Source organism: Trichoderma aggressivum (genome assembly GCF_033847375.1).
Source record: "Trichoderma aggressivum f. europaeum strain CBS 100526 chromosome Unknown scaffold_009, whole genome shotgun sequence".
Lineage (NCBI taxonomy): Eukaryota > Fungi > Ascomycota > Sordariomycetes > Hypocreales > Hypocreaceae > Trichoderma > Trichoderma aggressivum.
Window position 1 is genome coordinate 27,463 of NW_026946375.1, and position 18,122 is coordinate 45,584.

The 18,122-nt window shown below is 47.6% G+C and overlaps 7 protein-coding genes across 7 annotated transcripts; 3 read left to right on the plus strand and 4 right to left on the minus strand.

The window, feature by feature from the left end:
• Positions 1-1,077: 1,077 nt before the first annotated feature.
• Positions 1,078-3,716, plus strand: Triagg1_3128 (transcriptional regulator family: Fungal Specific TF; the record flags this gene model as incomplete). The annotated part of the gene is made up of 3 exons (XM_062897386.1): positions 1,078-1,301; positions 1,521-3,392; positions 3,458-3,716. The coding sequence occupies 3 exons, from the start codon at positions 1,078-1,080 to the stop codon at positions 3,714-3,716; spliced, it is 2,355 nt and encodes a 784-aa protein (XP_062757652.1).
• A 353-nt stretch (positions 3,717-4,069) lies between these two features.
• Triagg1_3129 (uncharacterized protein) lies at positions 4,070-4,904 on the minus strand (the record flags this gene model as incomplete). The annotated part of the gene is made up of 6 exons (XM_062897388.1): positions 4,070-4,196; positions 4,260-4,368; positions 4,427-4,537; positions 4,597-4,653; positions 4,715-4,800; positions 4,858-4,904. The coding sequence occupies 6 exons, from the start codon at positions 4,902-4,904 to the stop codon at positions 4,070-4,072; spliced, it is 537 nt and encodes a 178-aa protein (XP_062757653.1).
• A 442-nt stretch (positions 4,905-5,346) lies between these two features.
• On the minus strand, positions 5,347-6,824 carry Triagg1_3130 (uncharacterized protein; the record flags this gene model as incomplete). Its single annotated transcript, XM_062897389.1, has 3 exons — positions 5,347-6,078; positions 6,130-6,264; positions 6,318-6,824. The coding sequence occupies 3 exons, from the start codon at positions 6,822-6,824 to the stop codon at positions 5,347-5,349; spliced, it is 1,374 nt and encodes a 457-aa protein (XP_062757654.1).
• Positions 6,825-8,618: 1,794 nt separating this feature from the next.
• On the minus strand, positions 8,619-9,437 carry Triagg1_3131 (uncharacterized protein; the record flags this gene model as incomplete). Its single annotated transcript, XM_062897390.1, has 3 exons — positions 8,619-8,942; positions 9,008-9,330; positions 9,404-9,437. The coding sequence occupies 3 exons, from the start codon at positions 9,435-9,437 to the stop codon at positions 8,619-8,621; spliced, it is 681 nt and encodes a 226-aa protein (XP_062757655.1).
• Positions 9,438-13,648: 4,211 nt separating this feature from the next.
• Triagg1_3132 (uncharacterized protein) lies at positions 13,649-14,631 on the plus strand (the record flags this gene model as incomplete). The annotated part of the gene is made up of 2 exons (XM_062897391.1): positions 13,649-13,762; positions 13,831-14,631. 2 exons carry the CDS (start codon positions 13,649-13,651, stop codon positions 14,629-14,631), a joined length of 915 nt encoding a protein of 304 aa, XP_062757656.1.
• Positions 14,632-15,131: 500 nt separating this feature from the next.
• On the minus strand, positions 15,132-16,244 carry Triagg1_3133 (uncharacterized protein; the record flags this gene model as incomplete). Its single annotated transcript, XM_062897392.1, has 3 exons — positions 15,132-15,912; positions 15,967-16,052; positions 16,116-16,244. 3 exons carry the CDS (start codon positions 16,242-16,244, stop codon positions 15,132-15,134), a joined length of 996 nt encoding a protein of 331 aa, XP_062757657.1.
• Positions 16,245-17,100: 856 nt separating this feature from the next.
• On the plus strand, positions 17,101-17,884 carry Triagg1_3134 (uncharacterized protein; the record flags this gene model as incomplete). Its single annotated transcript, XM_062897393.1, has 2 exons — positions 17,101-17,287; positions 17,337-17,884. 2 exons carry the CDS (start codon positions 17,101-17,103, stop codon positions 17,882-17,884), a joined length of 735 nt encoding a protein of 244 aa, XP_062757658.1.
• Positions 17,885-18,122: the final 238 nt, after the last annotated feature.

Genomic DNA, 18,122 nt, shown 5'->3' on the forward strand with positions numbered 1-18,122 from the left:
TCCAACGGAGGAGTGATACGAGAACGGCTAGCGAAGCCCTCATGGTGGTAGCCCTCACACGCGTCCCGCTGACAAGGGCTTTTAACGCCGCCAGCGCTAGGCGCAAATAAGATCTTGGGAACTGAGGGAATCCCCGGAAACGACCCCGAAGCTCGCTGCTGGGTTGGGGAACATGCGGAGGCAACGAGCGAGAGGGTGTGTGCAATCATGCCTCGAGAATGCTGGACGGGTGGCTCGTGACGTCTTGCTCGGGGCTCGAACTCGGCATTTGGCCCCATCCAGCATGACGGGAGGCAATTGAGATTCGACGACGCTCCGAACACTGATGGAGTCGGATTGATTAGATGGGTGGCACAGTAGAAAAAAAAAACAGGCCGGAGAGTGGCGCGTACCGGCCGTTTGAGAGACCGACGCTCATCATGGACTCGACTTGCGGAGTCTAGCATAGCCGCGGCATATGGATTCTCAAATGACTTCCCCAAAACGGGCAGGCCAAGGATCGAGCAGAAGAAGCCCCAATCAATGACCTGCATCGTCCATGTTTCAAAAAATGCCCTGCCCTGCGCGCAAGCTCGAGTACGAGTAATGCTCGAGTAATGGATGGGATGATGGGTTGATGGCTAAAAGGGACGACCAACGAGATGGAGATTGCAGAAATGCGTAGCTTGCTTTTACTCGACTGGCAGCCTGGAGCATCTTCAGCGCGGCAGGCCAATAGTAACGCCGATAGCGCCAGCCCATGCCTGTAAAGGGCCTGTAACGGAGGTGCTAGCAGCCCGCCATGCCTGTAACTGGGAGATACAAAGCCACTAGGGGTCCCGTAAGCACAGCCGAGAGCGTGCTGTTACTAAGGGAAAAAACCCAGCCAGACGATACGATACGATATTGAATCCCCACCTCCACCTCCGAAGCCAAGCCTTGCAGAGCACAGCACAGCACAGCACGGCAAACCACCAAGAAGGAATGACGAGATATCGCCCGCAGAGTCTCCCCAAAGGCGTCGTCTCTCTGCATGCGCGATAAGGAGGAGCTTGGACTTGGACTTGGACTTGCACAGCCATATCCATATCATATCAGATGTGGAATCACCCCGATCCCGATCCCGGCCATGCATCACGCACCGTAGAAGAGCCTCCACCAGTCTCGCTATCAATGCCCGAGGAGGACGCAAACTCGGTATCGAGCCACGATGACGGCTCCAGCGCCGACGAAACCACGCCTGCCGTTGCCTCGTCGTCGCAGAACGGATCGACGGGCGCGTCGGGCAAGAAGCGCAAGCGGACCAAGTATCAGAAGACGTCGTATGTTGTGCTACTCTCTCTCTCTCCCCTCTTTGCCTCATCTCATTCTCATCTCATCTCCTCTTTTCGTCCCCTCTCCCCTCTCTCTGCCTGTCCTTATCGTTGCATATCCTATCATGCCCAAGTCATGTCACAGGTCATGTCACCTCAGACTTCCCAGAATGGGTGAATGTGACAACTCGAGTCGCCGTATCAGACCAGCCACGCTGACCCTCCCAGATGCGAGCTCTGCAAGGCGCGCAAGGTCAAGTGTGACCGCGCCGAGCCAGCATGCTCATGGTGCGCGCGGCATAACCGGACCTGCGTCTATCTAGAGAGGCAGAAGCCCGGCAGCCGCATAGGATTCAGCCTGGAGCTCGAGGCCAAGGTCAACCGCATCGATGCCTTGCTGCAGAGCCTGGGGCGGCGCGTCGAAGAGCACATTGCCAACGACCACCTGGCCGTTTCGCAGGCTCAGGGGCTGTCGCCAGCCCTCAGCAACCACTTGCCATCTCCGGCCGACCCCTATCATCAGGATGGCTCGAGGCTCGGCCATGTGGGAGCTGCAAGGAGCACTCCCACAGCAAGGCCGAGTCTTGTAGCCCCTGCGTGGGATGCAAGTAACAGCGACGTTCACCAAGACGGCCGGATTCCATCTCATACTAGCTCAACCTCATCCGCGGTAAATAACTCGTATGCTCAAACTTATCCATCTTCCAGCTATTCAGCGCCTCGGAGGGGCCCCTCATCCATCTCCGCCGCCGTTAATGACTTTCCCCCTCACGACATCGTCTACAACATCGTCGACCTCTACTTCAAACATTGCAACCCCTGGTGCCCAATCTTGGAACGAAAAACCATATTTGGCATCTTTTTCGGGTCGACTTCTCTAAACGAGCCAGATCGTGTGCTTCTGCACGCCATCGTGGCAACTACATTGAGGTTTTTAAAGGATCCCCGCCTGACTCCTGAAATGAGGGCCCATCACCATGCTGTTTCGAGACAAATCGTCCAGAACTATGCAATGGAAAATGTGAGTGTTGCGGCACTCAGGGCTCTGGTCATTCTCAGCTTGGACGAGCTGGGCACCTCAAATGGACCCAAAGGGTGGAATCTTCTCTCTCTTCTTGCACAAAACGTCAAGCAACTCGGGCTTTGTGAAGAAAGCAGCGTCTATCTGTCAGTCCAGTCTGACAACCTACCACACACGGGGTCGATACGGAGAGTTACTGCCGGGCGGCCAGAATCGTGGATCGAGGATGAAGGCCGCCGGCGAATATGTTGGATGGTATATCTGCTTGATCGTTACGCTACAATAGCGACGACGACGTTTGACTTCATGCTGGAGGACAGAAAGATGCAGAGGGTCCTTCCATGCTCTTACGATCTCTTTTCAAGAGACGTTCCGGTCGAGACACGGTCCTGGATTTCGTTGTCTCAGCCGTATGGCACTACTGGGTTTGCAACTAATAAACCAGAGAATCTGGGCAGCTTCTCCTACCACTGTGAGATCTTGAGGATACTCAGCAAAGTGCACAACTTCCTCAAGGCGCCCGTCGATATTACATCTTCTGCCGACGTGGCCAGTTGGCGAAACAACTACCGCTCATTAGACGGCGCATTGGATGGTTGGCTAAGGAGTTTGCCAAGCGACTATAGCAAAATCTCAGCCCTCTGCCACTCTGATCCTGGTAGCAGAGTAGCAAACTGGTTCATGTTGCATGGCGCCTACGTCACGTCCGTTGTACGGCTGCATTCGTCCGCGGCATATCCGACAGTCAGGTCGCATCTCTTCGTCCCGTCGTATTACGCAATGCAACGATGCTTGTCTGCGGTCCAAAGCTTGGCAGATATTGCGCGAGACGTTTTCGAAGCCAGTGGGTTAGACAACCTCGGCCCTCCATTCGTCTTTGGTCTCTGGGTTGCCGCTAGGTTGTTGCTGGTCCATGCGGCCTCAATAGGCTGCCCTGTCGACCCCAAGATCGAGTTTTTCATCGAGATTCTAGGTCACATTGGACAGTACTGGGAGGTCGCCAACAACTATGCCAAAATCTTGTCTCGAGCTGTCCAGAGAGGGCGGCAGGGAGATATGAACTTTACAGCCATGCGCAGGTAAGTTGTATAGTTGACTGCGCCGTTCTTTGATTACATTCTCGCATACTTACAGCCGTCATTAGGAGCGCACACGATCTGGCAACTCTGACATCCTCCATGAGACTATCGGGCTCTGAGCCGACCTCAACTCAAGTCACTTCCCTAAGCGAGCTCGACAACATTGACATCTTCGACTTCTTCAACTACCCCAAGTTGCTGGAGCCAAGATCAACGAACGGTCAAGCATGGCAAACCCAGGGCGTTAATGGGCTGACGGGGGAATCCATGAGAATGCCAGATCCAGAGTCGGACTGGCTTGGATACAATTCGCAATTCCAGTAACCGGGGGCGGCATGTAAGATTTCGATTTAGCGTGAATGATTGATTATGAGCAGCGATACCAACAACAGCCATGTACATGTGGAAGCGGGTGCTTCGAAAATGAGTGTTTAGATATTTCATCAAATATTTATGAGTATACAATTCCACAGTTACGATTGCGCAATATTTGACAAGTACACGTTGTATTGCAAGGTGCTAGGTCATTTGTTGGTTGACATTAGAAAGTGCCTATTGTCTAATCCATGCGTATGACATTTCCACCCCATTTCCTCTTATTGAACATCGACGATGGTCTACTTCAAAATGTAGGATAGGCAACTCTTCAACATATCTGAGCCAGCAATCAAGCATTACTACTCCTTGACGTCTTGAAGCTCTCCAGTCTTGATGTCATATACGTATCCGTAGACCTTCAAGTCCTTCTTTAGATAAGGGCTGTCCTTGAGAATCTTCATGTCTTCAATGACACTTGCTTTCAAACTAAAACGGCAGCACATCAGCATCAAGCTCCATACCAGATTAATCAAGAATAAGCCTACTTACTCGAGAATCTCTAAAAAGTCCATCTTGGCAATCTCAGCAGCATTATTAGGTGCCTTTTCTGTCAAGGACTTGTGAAGGAAGTCGTTCCGGAGGTGAGTAAGTCCGCAATCTAGTAATAGTTCCATTAGTACTTGCTACCATCAAGCGTTGGGAACAGGAAGCTTCACCGGTGTGGTGGATGACAATGACTGCGCCAACGCCAAGCACATGGTCGACGCAGATGATGGATCTTAGGGCTTCGCTTGCACGCCCACCGGCGTTTCTAACCTCGCTGACTTCTAAAGGGGAAGAGTTAGCAGTCTGTCGCTTGAGGGTTGAAGAAAGGACGTGAGCATACTCATTCCAAATCCGCCAAGAAACTGGTCAGGAAGGACGCGCGGGTCGCAACAGGTTACTGTATAAGAAAGAATGTTAATGGTAGAGGAATAGAGGGGAAGGGGTTGTGAATGACTTACCGACCATGACTACGCTTGCGCCAGGTGGTAGAGAGGCCCTCAATTGTTCCAAAGTTGGCAAGGGCTGATGAGTCGATGAGCATTGTCTGTCAAACATTGTGTTAGATGGAATTTCCAGGGTAGAAACTGGTCAAGAGCCATACTCGGCATGTTGGAGCATGCCCTGAACTTGTTCTTCTTGGGATGCCATTTTGTAAGTTGTGAGGGTAGAGTCAAGAGTTTGAGAGTGAGAGAAAGAGTGGTAAGAAGTGTTTATCAGGTTTGAGAGTAGAGAATGGATTTCGAGGAGGAAAAAGACGTCTTCTTATACGGTCTTCTTGCTCGGTTTATGTCTGTCGGCCTTTAGGGAGCTCTTCTTACCGCACGCTGCATATCATTATCAAGAGTCTTGGCGCAATGGATTTCCTAAAAGAGTATAGGGGCTGAGTATACTTAAATCGACATAGCTGTAATCTCACGGTTCCTTACATGGCTTTCTCTTCTCTTCTTCACCACAAGGATTACAGAAGAACTGACAGAAGAACAGGCTTGAGTATCTCAGAACACAATTTATTTATATTACACATAGGGACAAACTGGCCTTGGGGCTGTTCATATCATTACTGCCGGACGCATAAAAATTTAGATAGCTCTTAAGTGGGGTTTTTAGTCCCCGTTTCAACCGAAGGTATATGTGACGCGAGTAGGATGCCCATCGTTTCTAGTTTGGAGATGAAGTTCTCACACCATACGACCTCCTCCAGCTTATTTTCCTCCCTAAAGATTTGCAACGCCACGTTGATAGGATACAGTGTTGCCGCTGGCCCATATAGTCCCATCTCGGCCTGGAGATGGTATCGCATACTCTGGCAGATGTCTTTTGCGAGCGCTACCCTGTTTTCTGGTGAGATCGTCCGCTGCTTCAAAAGACAGGCCATATCAATTCCCTTCTCCTTGGAAAGGGCTAGCAGAGCCGATGTTGATATTTGTATAACTAAGAGAAAGCTCCAATAATGAGACATTGTGTTGGCAACTAGGATATTCGCAAATTCGTATGAGATTGGAGAAGAAGTTTCGTGGTCCGGAGATGATGCAACAGGCCACCACAACACTCTAGAATTTGTGCTTATTTTGAGATTTGCTTCCCAGTCCTCGAGACGAAGCAACTGAGTGTCGAAATCTTTGTAGAGAGCCACAATCTCCTCCTTCTGATGCTCTTGGCCTGATTTAGAGATTATGTCAAGCCGCTGCAGAAGGGATGGCAGACCAGAAATCTCGTCTAGCAGGCTCTGCATTAAAGATTTTGACTCAGACGAAAAAGGCTCTAATTTCCACGCGGACTCATCAAGGAAGCTTTCTTTTCGTTGTTGAATTGCTCCGAGTAGCTGTCGACGTCAGTGATGCTGCTGTTGACTTATATGTGCTCCTTGACTCACCATGAATATCCGGAAGCCTGCAAAAAGCTGATGCAGAACGCCTGTTTTGAAAGCTTCTGGGCCTTTCTCTTGGATTAGTTTACAAACACCTCGAGTGTGCGCTGACCATCCATTGTGTTCAGTGCCTAGTAGGACCTATCGAGACAAATGTTAAGCTTTTGAATTGACATCGGAAGCAATTGCCATACCTCAGCGAGAGTCAAGCACAATATTATGGCCAATAATTCTTCAAATGACACTTTTCTGGCCATAGTAAGGGTAGATTTTAATAGAGAAAGAGTCTCGCCATAGGCCTCAAGTGCCAGTGGGGTTTTCCTCAGGATCGAATAGCCCAGCGATTTAATCGCAAACTGAAGAACAGCCGGATGTAACAAAGAGCGTGCTGCAATCTCTGGAAGCAGAGTGACCCAGGAGCCACAGACCCGAGAGTCGAGACAGGCAGCTGTGCCGTCTACCGTCCGGACCAATGATCTTTCCTGAGCAGGGGTGAAACTCTCGATAATGACCGAGATGAGATAGTCCTGCTCCGTCGAGAATGTCTCATTGGCCTGAGCGACTTGGAATTTGATTGCGGGTCCGGCTGTTTGCCGACTCTTGGCCCTGGATTTCTTTTCGGGCCCTTTCAGAGAGCTTGGAGATGCCGGAACATGCTTCGCCTTTCTTCGAGACTTCTTAAGTCCAACATCTCCCTCCATGAAAATCGTTTGACGGTGATAGCCGCCACACGATCTCCCTGTCAACAAGCACTGGGAACACGACGGCGTTTTTCGATCACACTTTACCCATTATCACGATTGTTCTCCCAATGAGAAGCTGGACACGACTCGACTTACCGCGATTCTCCGCACAGCGCAAGTGCTGCACCTTTTCGCTTTTCTGAATTCGCTCATGCCTCAAACAAGCTCGGTCTTCGGAACAATTACAGTCTTGGCTCAGGCTGTATCCGATTGTGCTCGGAGATGTAAAGAAAAGCGATTTCTGACTTTCTGCTTATTACGTCCCTGACAAATCACGAGCGGGAAGCGTTTGGCCCAATTTGGCAACCGAACGCGCCAAGACTGGCGGAGCTTTTCCACAAAAGCTCAGAACTCTGGAAGATGATTCGATTGGCGGCAACGAGGATAATCATGAGACGGGCGAGGGTAGGCGAATGCGAATCCGACGAACGAGTTCAATTCCCCCACTTCTCGGATATCGTCCAGTCGATTCTATTTCTCAGCTTTTGAAACTCATGTAAGCCCGTTTTGAAGGGTGCCTTACTTAAACCTCGATCCAGTTGCTCAACTCAGCGTGTTCCATCCTTGCCCAACTAGACACCCGAGAATTTCCTAAAATGGCCGTTTCATCGTCATCATCATCGCTTCTCCTCTATGCTGCTGCTGGCCTGTCCGCCGTCACAGTGGCGGCACACACGCAGATGGGCCTCGATCTCGTACTCCCCTCTCTCAGGAAAGCAAACCCAACAGATCCGGGCCTGGTGGCTGCTAAAGTCGGCTGGATGGAGCTGAACCAAGGCTTTATCTGGATATGTAAGTCTATTATTTTCTCTTGTAGCTCGCTTTCTCTTTAACAACCCTTTTTATATAATTGGGTCACCCGCTTCAAGTGAAGACGAAACACCCCGTATTTTCACTTAGGAAATGAAACGCAGAGCGAGCCAAAAGAAAAGACAGAGTGAGATTAGATGAAAGCTGACAAGCGTAAATAGCGATAATGGCGGTAAAATGGGCACGCCATGGACTCACAAGCCCGTTTGACAAAGCTTTTGCGGCCGTCTTTGCGATTGGTAATGTGGCTTTCGGGGCGTGGTATGCGAAAGTAGGCTTCCCGGTGATATTGGTGCCTCTTTGGGGCATTCCAGGTTTGATTGGATTGAGCCAGTTGGTTTGAGTCCTTTAATTCGAAAACAGAAGAAATGTCTTTACAAAGGATGCGATATGTAAGAATGGCGCTTGAGGAGAACGTTGAAGCCTTGGGTTAGATTCAAGGGAGGACATGAATTGGCGAAACTAGCACGCGAATAGTATCATTACGAATATTCCATCCAATCTATCATATCACTCCATTGAGTCTCTATGAAGTCTTCCATTGTTAAAAGGGACAGTAACTCGCCTTTCAGGGCGTCTGGTCTAACATTTGGCGCCTAGCCTTCCGTGCATGAGACGCCAGAGCGCATGATGGCAACCGTCGACGGGTATTTTTTTCAGCCTTGCTTCGCCTTAAAACGAGACCTCTATGGCATAATTGGGAAATCGTTTCGTTATCCTGCTTGACCCGCATCCACCTAGTTAATGTGTTGTCTCTAGCTCCCAGCCCAAGTTCCATAGTCTCTGCATCCAATGCTGAAATATCTCAGCAGCTGGTATCTAAGGGAGCTATGTGCCACTTAAATAGTCACGCAGTTAAACATTAGAGGATTGGGCAAAAATATAATTCTATAGGTTGATACAAAGGGCGAATTATGATCCTAGTACACTTGCAGTGTACCATTACTCTTTACCTTGGGCCTTCCTCTGAATAGCGAGCATCTTCTGCACTGCAGGACGCTGCAAGACCCTGTTGTGCCATGCAAACCAGTTAGGCCACAACTTCTTGCGGTCTTCGGCGGTTGCAGACTCTTCATCGCCCAAGAGAATGGTATCCAAAGCCAGGTCCCAAGGGATATATGCCAGATCGGCTAGAGTAATCTTGTCTCCTACCAGGTACTCCTTGTCTCGGAGGGCGCGGTCAACAGTGGTGATGGTCCTTTTGACCAAGGCCTGAAAGTGCTTCGTTGAGCCCTCATTTTTCAGGACGTGTTGCGCAATCAGGCCCTGTTTGATTCGAACATTAGAACTGGTCAATCTAAAACTAGGGCATCGTTCTTGACAAAACTTACCTGAGCAAAGAATGGTCCCTGAGAGGCCGCCTGAAACCCGAGCCATTGCTTGATAAGAAGCTGATTCTGCTCGCCATCCACGCTAAATATACCCTTCTTGTCATAGTGCTCGACCAAATATTCGCTGATCAGGTTGGACTCTGTCAGCTCAATGCCAGTTGTGGGGTCCTTAATCCATGGGACACGTCCAGCTGGATTTTTCTTTAAAAAGTCTTCGTGCTCAACACCACCATTTGCATCTCCAAAGGTGAGATATGTAGCGTTGTAAGGAATGCCCAGTTCCTCAAAAAGAATAATATTCTTCCAAGGGTTGGGGCCATCGCCTTTATTGAGAATTCATCAGTTTATTGCACAACATTTATATTGGGAATCCACAGATCTTGGTGGTATACTTACGGTGAGAATAAAAGTCAATCGCGTTAGTTGCCATGTCAGTGTTTGTTGTTTCCACGTTCTGGGCTTGTGTCTTGCTAGAGGTTGATGTATGTGATAGTCGAAGTCCTTGGAGAATCTTTTGAATGTTTATGTCCTGAATGATACGAATTCTTGAGATACTCCGGGTTGAGATACTTATACTTTTTCAGGCCCTATGTCATCTGCAATCGCTCGTAGCATTCGTATCACGTCTTTGTTCGTTAGTAAACTTTCGCACCAGTTCGGGAGCAATGCGGTAGAATTTTTGGCCTTTAGTCAGTCATCACAGGTGCTTGTTTCTTCATGGGTTGCTTTATGGAGGCGTAGACACCATCAAGTTTGACAGTCAAAGTATAGCTCATTATAATTTGATACCCTAAAATACCTAGTTGAAGAGACGGTAATTTAGAAAGGTTTTGCATGGTTTCCTATCTTGCCAACCCTACCTAGGTAGTGGCGCATTCTTTTTTTCTTCCTCTGAACACCAGCAGTAAATGGACATGAGTAACAACCCATGCGTAACATGCAATGATGCAATTCTAGTGAAACTCAGGATTCCATGTCAATTGAGTGTAGAGTGGGGAAGTCATAGTTGGACATGACACAGCTAAAAGGCATTATCAAGCCTGTGAGAAGGAGGTCTTGAGATCATGATATCACATTGCGGTTCTGTCCGCAGCTTCGTCCGCAGCTTCGTCCGACAAGTTCATTGCGTGAATTGACTACTGTAGGGAGCAAGACCCTAATCTGGTAAAGGCGAGCGAGAGGCGTACACGGGGGGGACGGGAGCTCAAGTCATGTGGAGCTGACCAGGAGCTTCCCCCCCAATCGTGGTCTAACGCGGAGTTCTCCGTGTCTTAGTGTCTGTCGGCTAATTTCGACGTTGCGCTCAAACTCGACGGGCAATGAGAGAGTTGGCGTAAAAGGTCCGCAATTCAGAGAGTTGAAGCTTTGTCCACCAGCAATGCCGGGCGACTCTTCATGCTTTAGTCTCGTAACGATCGGAATATGCGGACAACGGTTTACTCTCCCGTCCTATTAGATTCAACCCTGCGAAGCACTATTCGAAGCTCTCTTCCATAGTGACAGCTGCCTATGCCGCCGGGCAGTTAGACTTTTAACGTTTGATACTTGGCTATGCCCGGAGCGGAAACGAACGGTTTCCTAATCAAGTCTTGCCCTCCATGATGTGCCCGGGGCGGTTGATTTCTACGTCATGCATGAGTAAGCATCAGCAACTGCTGAACATATATGTGACTGAAGACAATGGCATTTTCTTTTGCATGAGCTCTTCAATACCAGAAACTAGATAACCATCAGTATCAGGATTCCACCTACCAAATACCTAACTCCAACATGGATCTGAGAGAACCCAGCCCCTCTATCTCCTCTTGGGACGACAGCCAATTCAGCTATGATATGCAGGGTCCAACGGACATGACATATGATGTACGTGAACCTCTCTTAGCCCAAGGACCCCTTCGGAAGCGGGGCTGACAAGTGATTAGGAAGCATTTACGGAGGTGATGCAGTGCTTTTTGCCCATACAGCAGCCAGATTTCACTGCTCTTTCGTCGACATGCAGCTCTCCCATCAAACCACTCACTCCACAGTCAATTGATGGAATGTCAGAAGCTTTCATCGACACATTAAACCCACCATTCTCAGCTCCATCGAGTCGATCTCAATCGCCTGCATCGTCATCACCAACATCACAAATTGATCTAACAGTGGTACACAAACTTTCAAAACGGCAGAGGAATAGAGATGCGTAAGTATACTACTAACGTCTCCCCAAAGAAAGTAAAAAGGAACAGGAGGCTGACATAGAGCATCAGGCAACGAGCGTATCGGGAGAGGAAGGAGAAGTTGCTTCAAACCCTTACAGAAAAAGTGGAAAAGCTTGAAGCTGCGTATAACGTAGTAAAAGAAGAGCGCGACCAACTTCGGCAGAAGCTGGATAGTTTGACCAACCCCCCTCCACCTACGGAAGGTGATATTCCAACCTACAATGATCAATTTGCGTCCTTTACAAATTTCCAGTTCGACAACTATCTATTCAGTAACCTACCACGGCACCAAATCATATTGCCACTATCATGAGAAAGATGGTGACTATTCACTATCACCTGAAAATTCCTTCCACTTCGTCTTATTACACACATGATTGAAGCGTATACCTAGAGAGCCATGGGATTAGGATGGTTTAACGAACAATAGACTTATACTTATAGAGAAATCTACTAATGACGGCCGATAGCTTTGGAAAAAAGTGTATTGAGCATTTTACTACTTCTTGATTTTGTTATGAATAAGTATGTTGTAGTAAACTACCTATTGTATGTTTATTGGGCCCTTTAAAGTAATCTTTTGGTGGATTTTGCCACATATGAGCTATTATGAGTCATGACATGAAATCACTGGTTGTTTACTGTAGTTGATACAAGGACTTCATGGGGAGGATAAAGGTAAGTTCGTTGTACAGAATATGGATGAAAAGTCCTGCCTCTTCGTAAGAGGCAGAAACTATGCCACTCCCGGTGAATACTTCTCCATGACAAGAAAAGAGATAATCTTTGGTTTCTAGAATTGTGAGTTCCAAACGCCGCCCATTGAATCACATGGCCAATTCATCTTGATTCGGAATTTTTCTCCCCTACATCTAATGCGACTAGAAATCTGCTCACACCATTGTATGCCGCCACAGCTACCGTAAGTTCCACAATTTCTCTGCTGTTGAGACCTGAGTTTTGCAGCTCCGTGAATATTTCATCCTCTATTGCAACGTCCTTTGTCATGGCGTCTGCATATCTGAGAACAGCCCATTGGTCGAGGCTTAGGGGTCCTCTGTCCGACGGCCGCGGCGTTTCCACTACCTTCATTTTCGCCGGGTCGAATCCTTCACACCGATGTAACATTGCTATGTGCCCGTCATATTGGTACCAAGCTCGGTTAAGCAGGGCAACGCGGCAGATGGCGAGCTCTAGCAGATCAGCTCGCAAGACCGATCCTGAATAGATGGCATCAAAGAACGAATGCCAGCCCCCGGCTATCGTAGGCGAATGAAGTAGAGTTCGGTCGAGAGACAGTAGCCCAAATTTACCCCGGCGAGCTAATATCTGATCAAGTACCACTCTGCCCGCAGTATCGAGACTGGTAGGCGGATTAGGTACGTAGGGAAGACGCATCTTTCGTGCGGTATCTTCGAGAACTAGTGGTGCGATGGCAAATGGAGACACTTCTTTTAATAGTGAGCCTATTTGAGTTGCGCCTAGAAATTGAGATGGGACTTATATATATATGTGCATGCTATTTACTATGAGCTATCTTGCTGTCTAAATCGTAAACAAGTGTTGGAGGGGGGCATTTTGCTGTGGCATCTTATTACTAGTAATACTATAATAGCATAAGCCAAGAGCCGCGGCACATCGAACGCTCGCATTAGTAGCGCAAAGCTCGCAAGGAACTAGGTGGGCATTGAGCAAACCTTGTGAAACGAATGCTAGTTGTGACTGCTCATAGAGCAGAGATGTAAATGAAGTCTGGCTATGCCTGCTTTGCCGTGGCTTGTTTAGATGGGGTGGGTCAACTACATATGAGGTATTAAGATGAGGAATCAACAATTAAACAGCAATGCCCATTGGCTAAGGGATCGGTCATCAAATTGTGCCCCCATATTGGGTGATATTTGGTACTCTGCGCGTATATGCAGTTGCATTCCGAGCGAATACGGACAGATGGGGTACGATGTCGATTGGCAGGTGCTTAGAAAGAAAAAGGAGCCAAGTGGCGAGGTCTGCTGAGTGAGAATATTTGCTACGCGGTTAATTAGAAGTAATGGTATAAATAAACTCCTAAGTCAATTAACAAAAGATTAATAATTAAAGGTACAGCTATGAAATGAACTGGTATATTTGTATATTCTTGTCGGCAAGTTGAACTCAGCGGTGTTATGCTTTTACCGCCGTAATGAGAAAATAATTAAGGAATCAAATTGGTCCGTATTTAGTAACTCTGCCTCTTGTAAGCCAACACATAGGAAAGTTTGTAAGCCACAGATTTGAGCACTGGCAGCTAAATTTATGAACAGGCATGATGCGAGTGGCAGAACATGGTGAATGAGGTGTTCAATATATAAAGCAGGGCCAGAAACAAACCTGACCTATAGAAAGTGAAAACATAAAGTATTAGAGTTCTCGATTTATAGACAAACGCATCATAACAAAGATGTCATTCACGAAGCAGCGAGTTGAGTTTAAAACTCAGGATGGAACAACCCTTCGCGGGAACTTGACGTTGCCGGTTGCATCAAAAGCACCAGCTGTTATCATGATTACGGGGGTACGAGTATTTTGATCGACCGATGTATGCAAAAAAGCGACTAAATTACTGACACACAATCTTTCTAGCTCACTTTTCTGAAGGAACACGGTGCAGATGACACTGCGGAAACATTCCAAAAAGCCGGGTTTGCCACGCTACAATATGATCACCGCCATTGGGGATCGAGCGACGGACTGCCCCGACAACATGTCAACCTCTTCCAGCAAGCCGAAGACTTGTCAGATGCCATCTCATATATGACCGGCAGATCAGACATCGACGGCGACAGAATTGCAATTTGGGGAATTGGCCACGGCGGAGGAGTCGTCATACAGACAGGCGCGTATGACAAGCGCGCGAAGGCGGTCATGGTGATATCTCCATTCTTCTCTGGGGAGGTTGATATGCTCAGATTTCCGCCAACGGCGTACCAGGACGCATGGGAGGAGCGTGCATCGCGGATCGCGAACCCTGGGACTGAGCATAAATATGTGCCCATCTTTGCGGAGTCAATGGAAATGGCCGAGAAGAGTCCACTGGATAGCATCATTGGAAGTCCTCAGGGATTCTTCTTATGGTCAACGTTCAAGCCATTGTCGGATGCAGCAGGAACTCCATGGGAAAACAAGCTGACGCTTGAGAGCTTGTATTGGCAGAGCAAATTTGAACCAACTACATCGATACACCGGATTTCTCCTCGCCCGATTTACTGGGTTGCAACGGATGCTCCGCTGCTGCCAAATTACCAAGACCAGGTCCGAGCTTATGAGAAAGCGTTTGAACCGAAACAGTTTCGCGGTTTCCGTAGTTTAGAGGAATCCGTTGTTGGTCCGGCACACGAGGAGAATTTGAAGGAGCAGGCTGACTTCTTGAAGAAGTGGGTGTAATAAGCAGTTACGCACGATAATGAATGAACAGTATTGGTGGATGTTTGTGAAATTATGCCGTAGTATAGAAACACGCTGACAATTGCAAATAATATAATATTTCTCTACCCATAATTCTCTGCTCAGAAATTCGATGAATCACTGCAAAAATGACTGTGCTATTGACTCAAAAGACAAGAAACAGACGCATTTAAGCATGAGCCTATTTTGTGATTCAGCCTGTGTGGAATAGATGAGATCATGTTATCATCTTCTTGTTGGAATAGCCTCCAATGGGGCCTAGCATCACACAATGAGAATTCGGGGTTTATATCATTAATGAATGCACTGACATGCTGTAGGTTACTGAGCTACTTCAGAGAACTCGTCATAATGGACAGCACAATCTATTCATGGCATTGATATGTTCAATCACTTGTATCATATTCTCATATCTTCTTATGCTAGACTCCGCTTATTATCGATATACCTTCGTTGACTTGTTGATATGGCGATGATCGCTATTTCTGCGCAACCAAGACTCCACGATATCTCATTTGCCCATCAAGAAGCTTTTTTAATGCTTCTGTAGCGCCAGCTGCAGTTAGTGGAAATTCTTCCACAACTGGGGCGATCTTATGACGAGCAGCAAACTCAAGCATTTCACGATGTATCTGCCGTGTAGCGATCATACCTCCCTGAAGTCTCAAGCCACCCATTATGAGTCCCATCGCTGGTATCGAAACGTTGTCAAAAGAAACTGTAATCGGGTAAATTGTCCCCTCTGACGCCATAATGGGTAGAAAGAGGTTCCAGTCTGGTTGGGCGTTGCTGGTGACCAGCAAGTGATCAATCGGAGCAGGAATTTCCAGTTTCTCGACGCCCTTTGTCGTATAAAATTCGCTTGCTCCAAATGCCATCGCTTCAGCTCTCTTTTGCTCAGTGCTCGAGAAGACGACAACTTGACATCCCATTTTGGAGGCAAACTGAATGGCCAAGTGACCCAGGCCTCCCACTCCAATGACTCCGACGCGATCCGTAGGGCGAATACCATTGAGCTTCAACGCGTTGAAGACTGTGGAGCCTCCACACATTAAGGGACCGGCATGGCTTGACGAAATATTGTCCGGTATCTTGTAGATAAAATCTTCTTTCCAAACTGCAGCACTTGCGAACGAGCCTTGGTCGAAGTTGGCAAGACCAAACATTTCTCGTTCTGCGCAGAAAGTCTCCCTGCCTGTAAGACACTGTTTGCAATGCCCGCAGCTGTTGTGTTGGTATCCCCACCCAACACGGTCACCTCTTTAACGGCACGAAATTAGTGACTGCCAATGGTAGAGATTGTATGCAACTTACACCTTGAATCTCGTTACTCCTGGCCCAATTTGTTTTACAATTCCAGATCCTTCATGGCCAAGAACCATGCCTGCTTGCCGATAGTGCTACAATTCATCGTCAGAGCTGCGCGTTAGAGGCGCAAGTAAACACGAAAGAACATGGCTTACATAGTCAGTGAAACAGACACCGCTGTGTGTGATATCGATGACTACCTCGTCAGACTTGACCTCGCGTGATGAGGTTGCATCAACGAGTGTACCGTCTGGAGATCCCTTCACGACCTTGAACTCGACCATGTTGCCTTATTTCCTACTCTACTGTGCGAAATTATTTGTTTGCGGATCTGATCTTTTGTTTATCTCTGCCTCTATAATTGCAGATTTGAGCATTTATGTATGCTCAGCAACATAGGTTTCCGTCAACCCAATGAAGAAATAGTTAATATGCACACAGCTATCGTCTGACACCTATGTAGTGTTGCAGTGTGTAAGTGCTCTGTCGGATACGCTGGCTGTTGTGCCTAGCGCTGATACAAATAAGGATATCGGTTTAGGAATCAAAATCAGTCATTGGGTGGACTGGAACTTTTTGCTACCCAAATTGAGAGCCTCATTCATAATCTTTAGGTGTTAGTAATTATATTCTTGATGAAGTTACTTCATGCTCTTATCCAAGCAAGCTGGCCACGTAATTATACAAGCGTACACCTTTCTCCTGAAGTCGTTGGAATGTACCAACGTTAATGGCGGCATTCGGTGTCGCCTACAAATTAGCCACCAGCCACCTCACAGTACACAGGCGGCTATATCTGCGTCTTCTCAATGATTGACAAAGCGATCATACTTCTACAACAGTAGTATTAGAGATTGAAACGTTGGCTTACACATTCAACTCCACTCTGGAGTACAACAGCAGATGAATGTTCCCCAATTGGAAAGTTGATTCCGATCTAGGAATGGCTTTGGTAATACTCGTTTAACCGGCTGCCATTTGATCTAGGTTTCTTGCAGGTCAGAAAGAAATTTTATAGAAACTCTTGCCACTATATAGGTAGACTTAGGTCCTCTCTGGGATAACTTTACAGATAAGCAAGCGTTAGTTGGCAACACAAAGAGCAACATACAATATCCAATCCGCAGTACTCGATACAAAATGGGTCAACCTGCTATTGAGATTGTCGTCACTGACGTCGGTGATCACACAATCGACGATGTATCCACTCAGGATGGAAAAGACTGGTTGGAGGCATTTAGAGCAGGAGCTGAAACGATTCCCGGCGTTGTACGAGCTTGCTGGGGCCGAAGCTATAGAGACTCTAACATTGCCATGCATTTTATCGGTATGGAGCCCTGGTAATATTCTGCGGTCGCCTGGCTCTAACAATACAGATTACAAAACACGCCGTCAACATGATGTGCATAAGAGAGACGACCTTGGTGGAGCTGTTCCTGAGTCGTTGTGGCATATCATGGATAGGGAGAAGACCGATCTCTACGTGATTATCCCAAACACCCCCGACCGAAGCATCCTCTATGCACCACAAACCAATGTAGTCTTCTTCTGGGGTATCGATGAAGACGCATTCAGAGCGAAGCAAGATGAATTTTTCACTGCCATTGAGAAATCAGATTCCTGCCTTGGTTACATCTGGGGTGAGATTCAGCCGCCCGTGCTTTCTGACAAGAGGGGCTATGCTGCACTGGGTAAGGGAGGAGTGATGATTAGCGGATGGAAGAGTCGTGAAGAGCACGATCGAGATGTCGCAAAGCCCAGAGTTGTGGAGGCTTACAAAGCTGTTTCGGCCACTGTCGAGAGGACTGACACTTGGGGAATGCAAGTTTCGATCGTGGAAGAGAACGGACACTTTCACAAGTGGCAGCGTTTGACTAACACCGATGTTACGCGATGGGACCATTCCAAACGGCCAATTGTTTAATTGTATAAGCTAGAATGCATTCATGTGCTCTAGATATTAATAACATTGTTACCAAAAACCCTTGACTTAAAGATTATTGGGGAGTCTCATAACTTTCGTGTATATTGTGTGTTCCCCGTCAATGGCTCTCCTCTAAATGGTCACAGTAGCTTTAGACTTTTGAATCGGGCTTTTACCTTTGCTTATTTCAAGTTGCTATCTAGTCAAGGCGACTCATTCATCTTTGCGCTTAAGCACG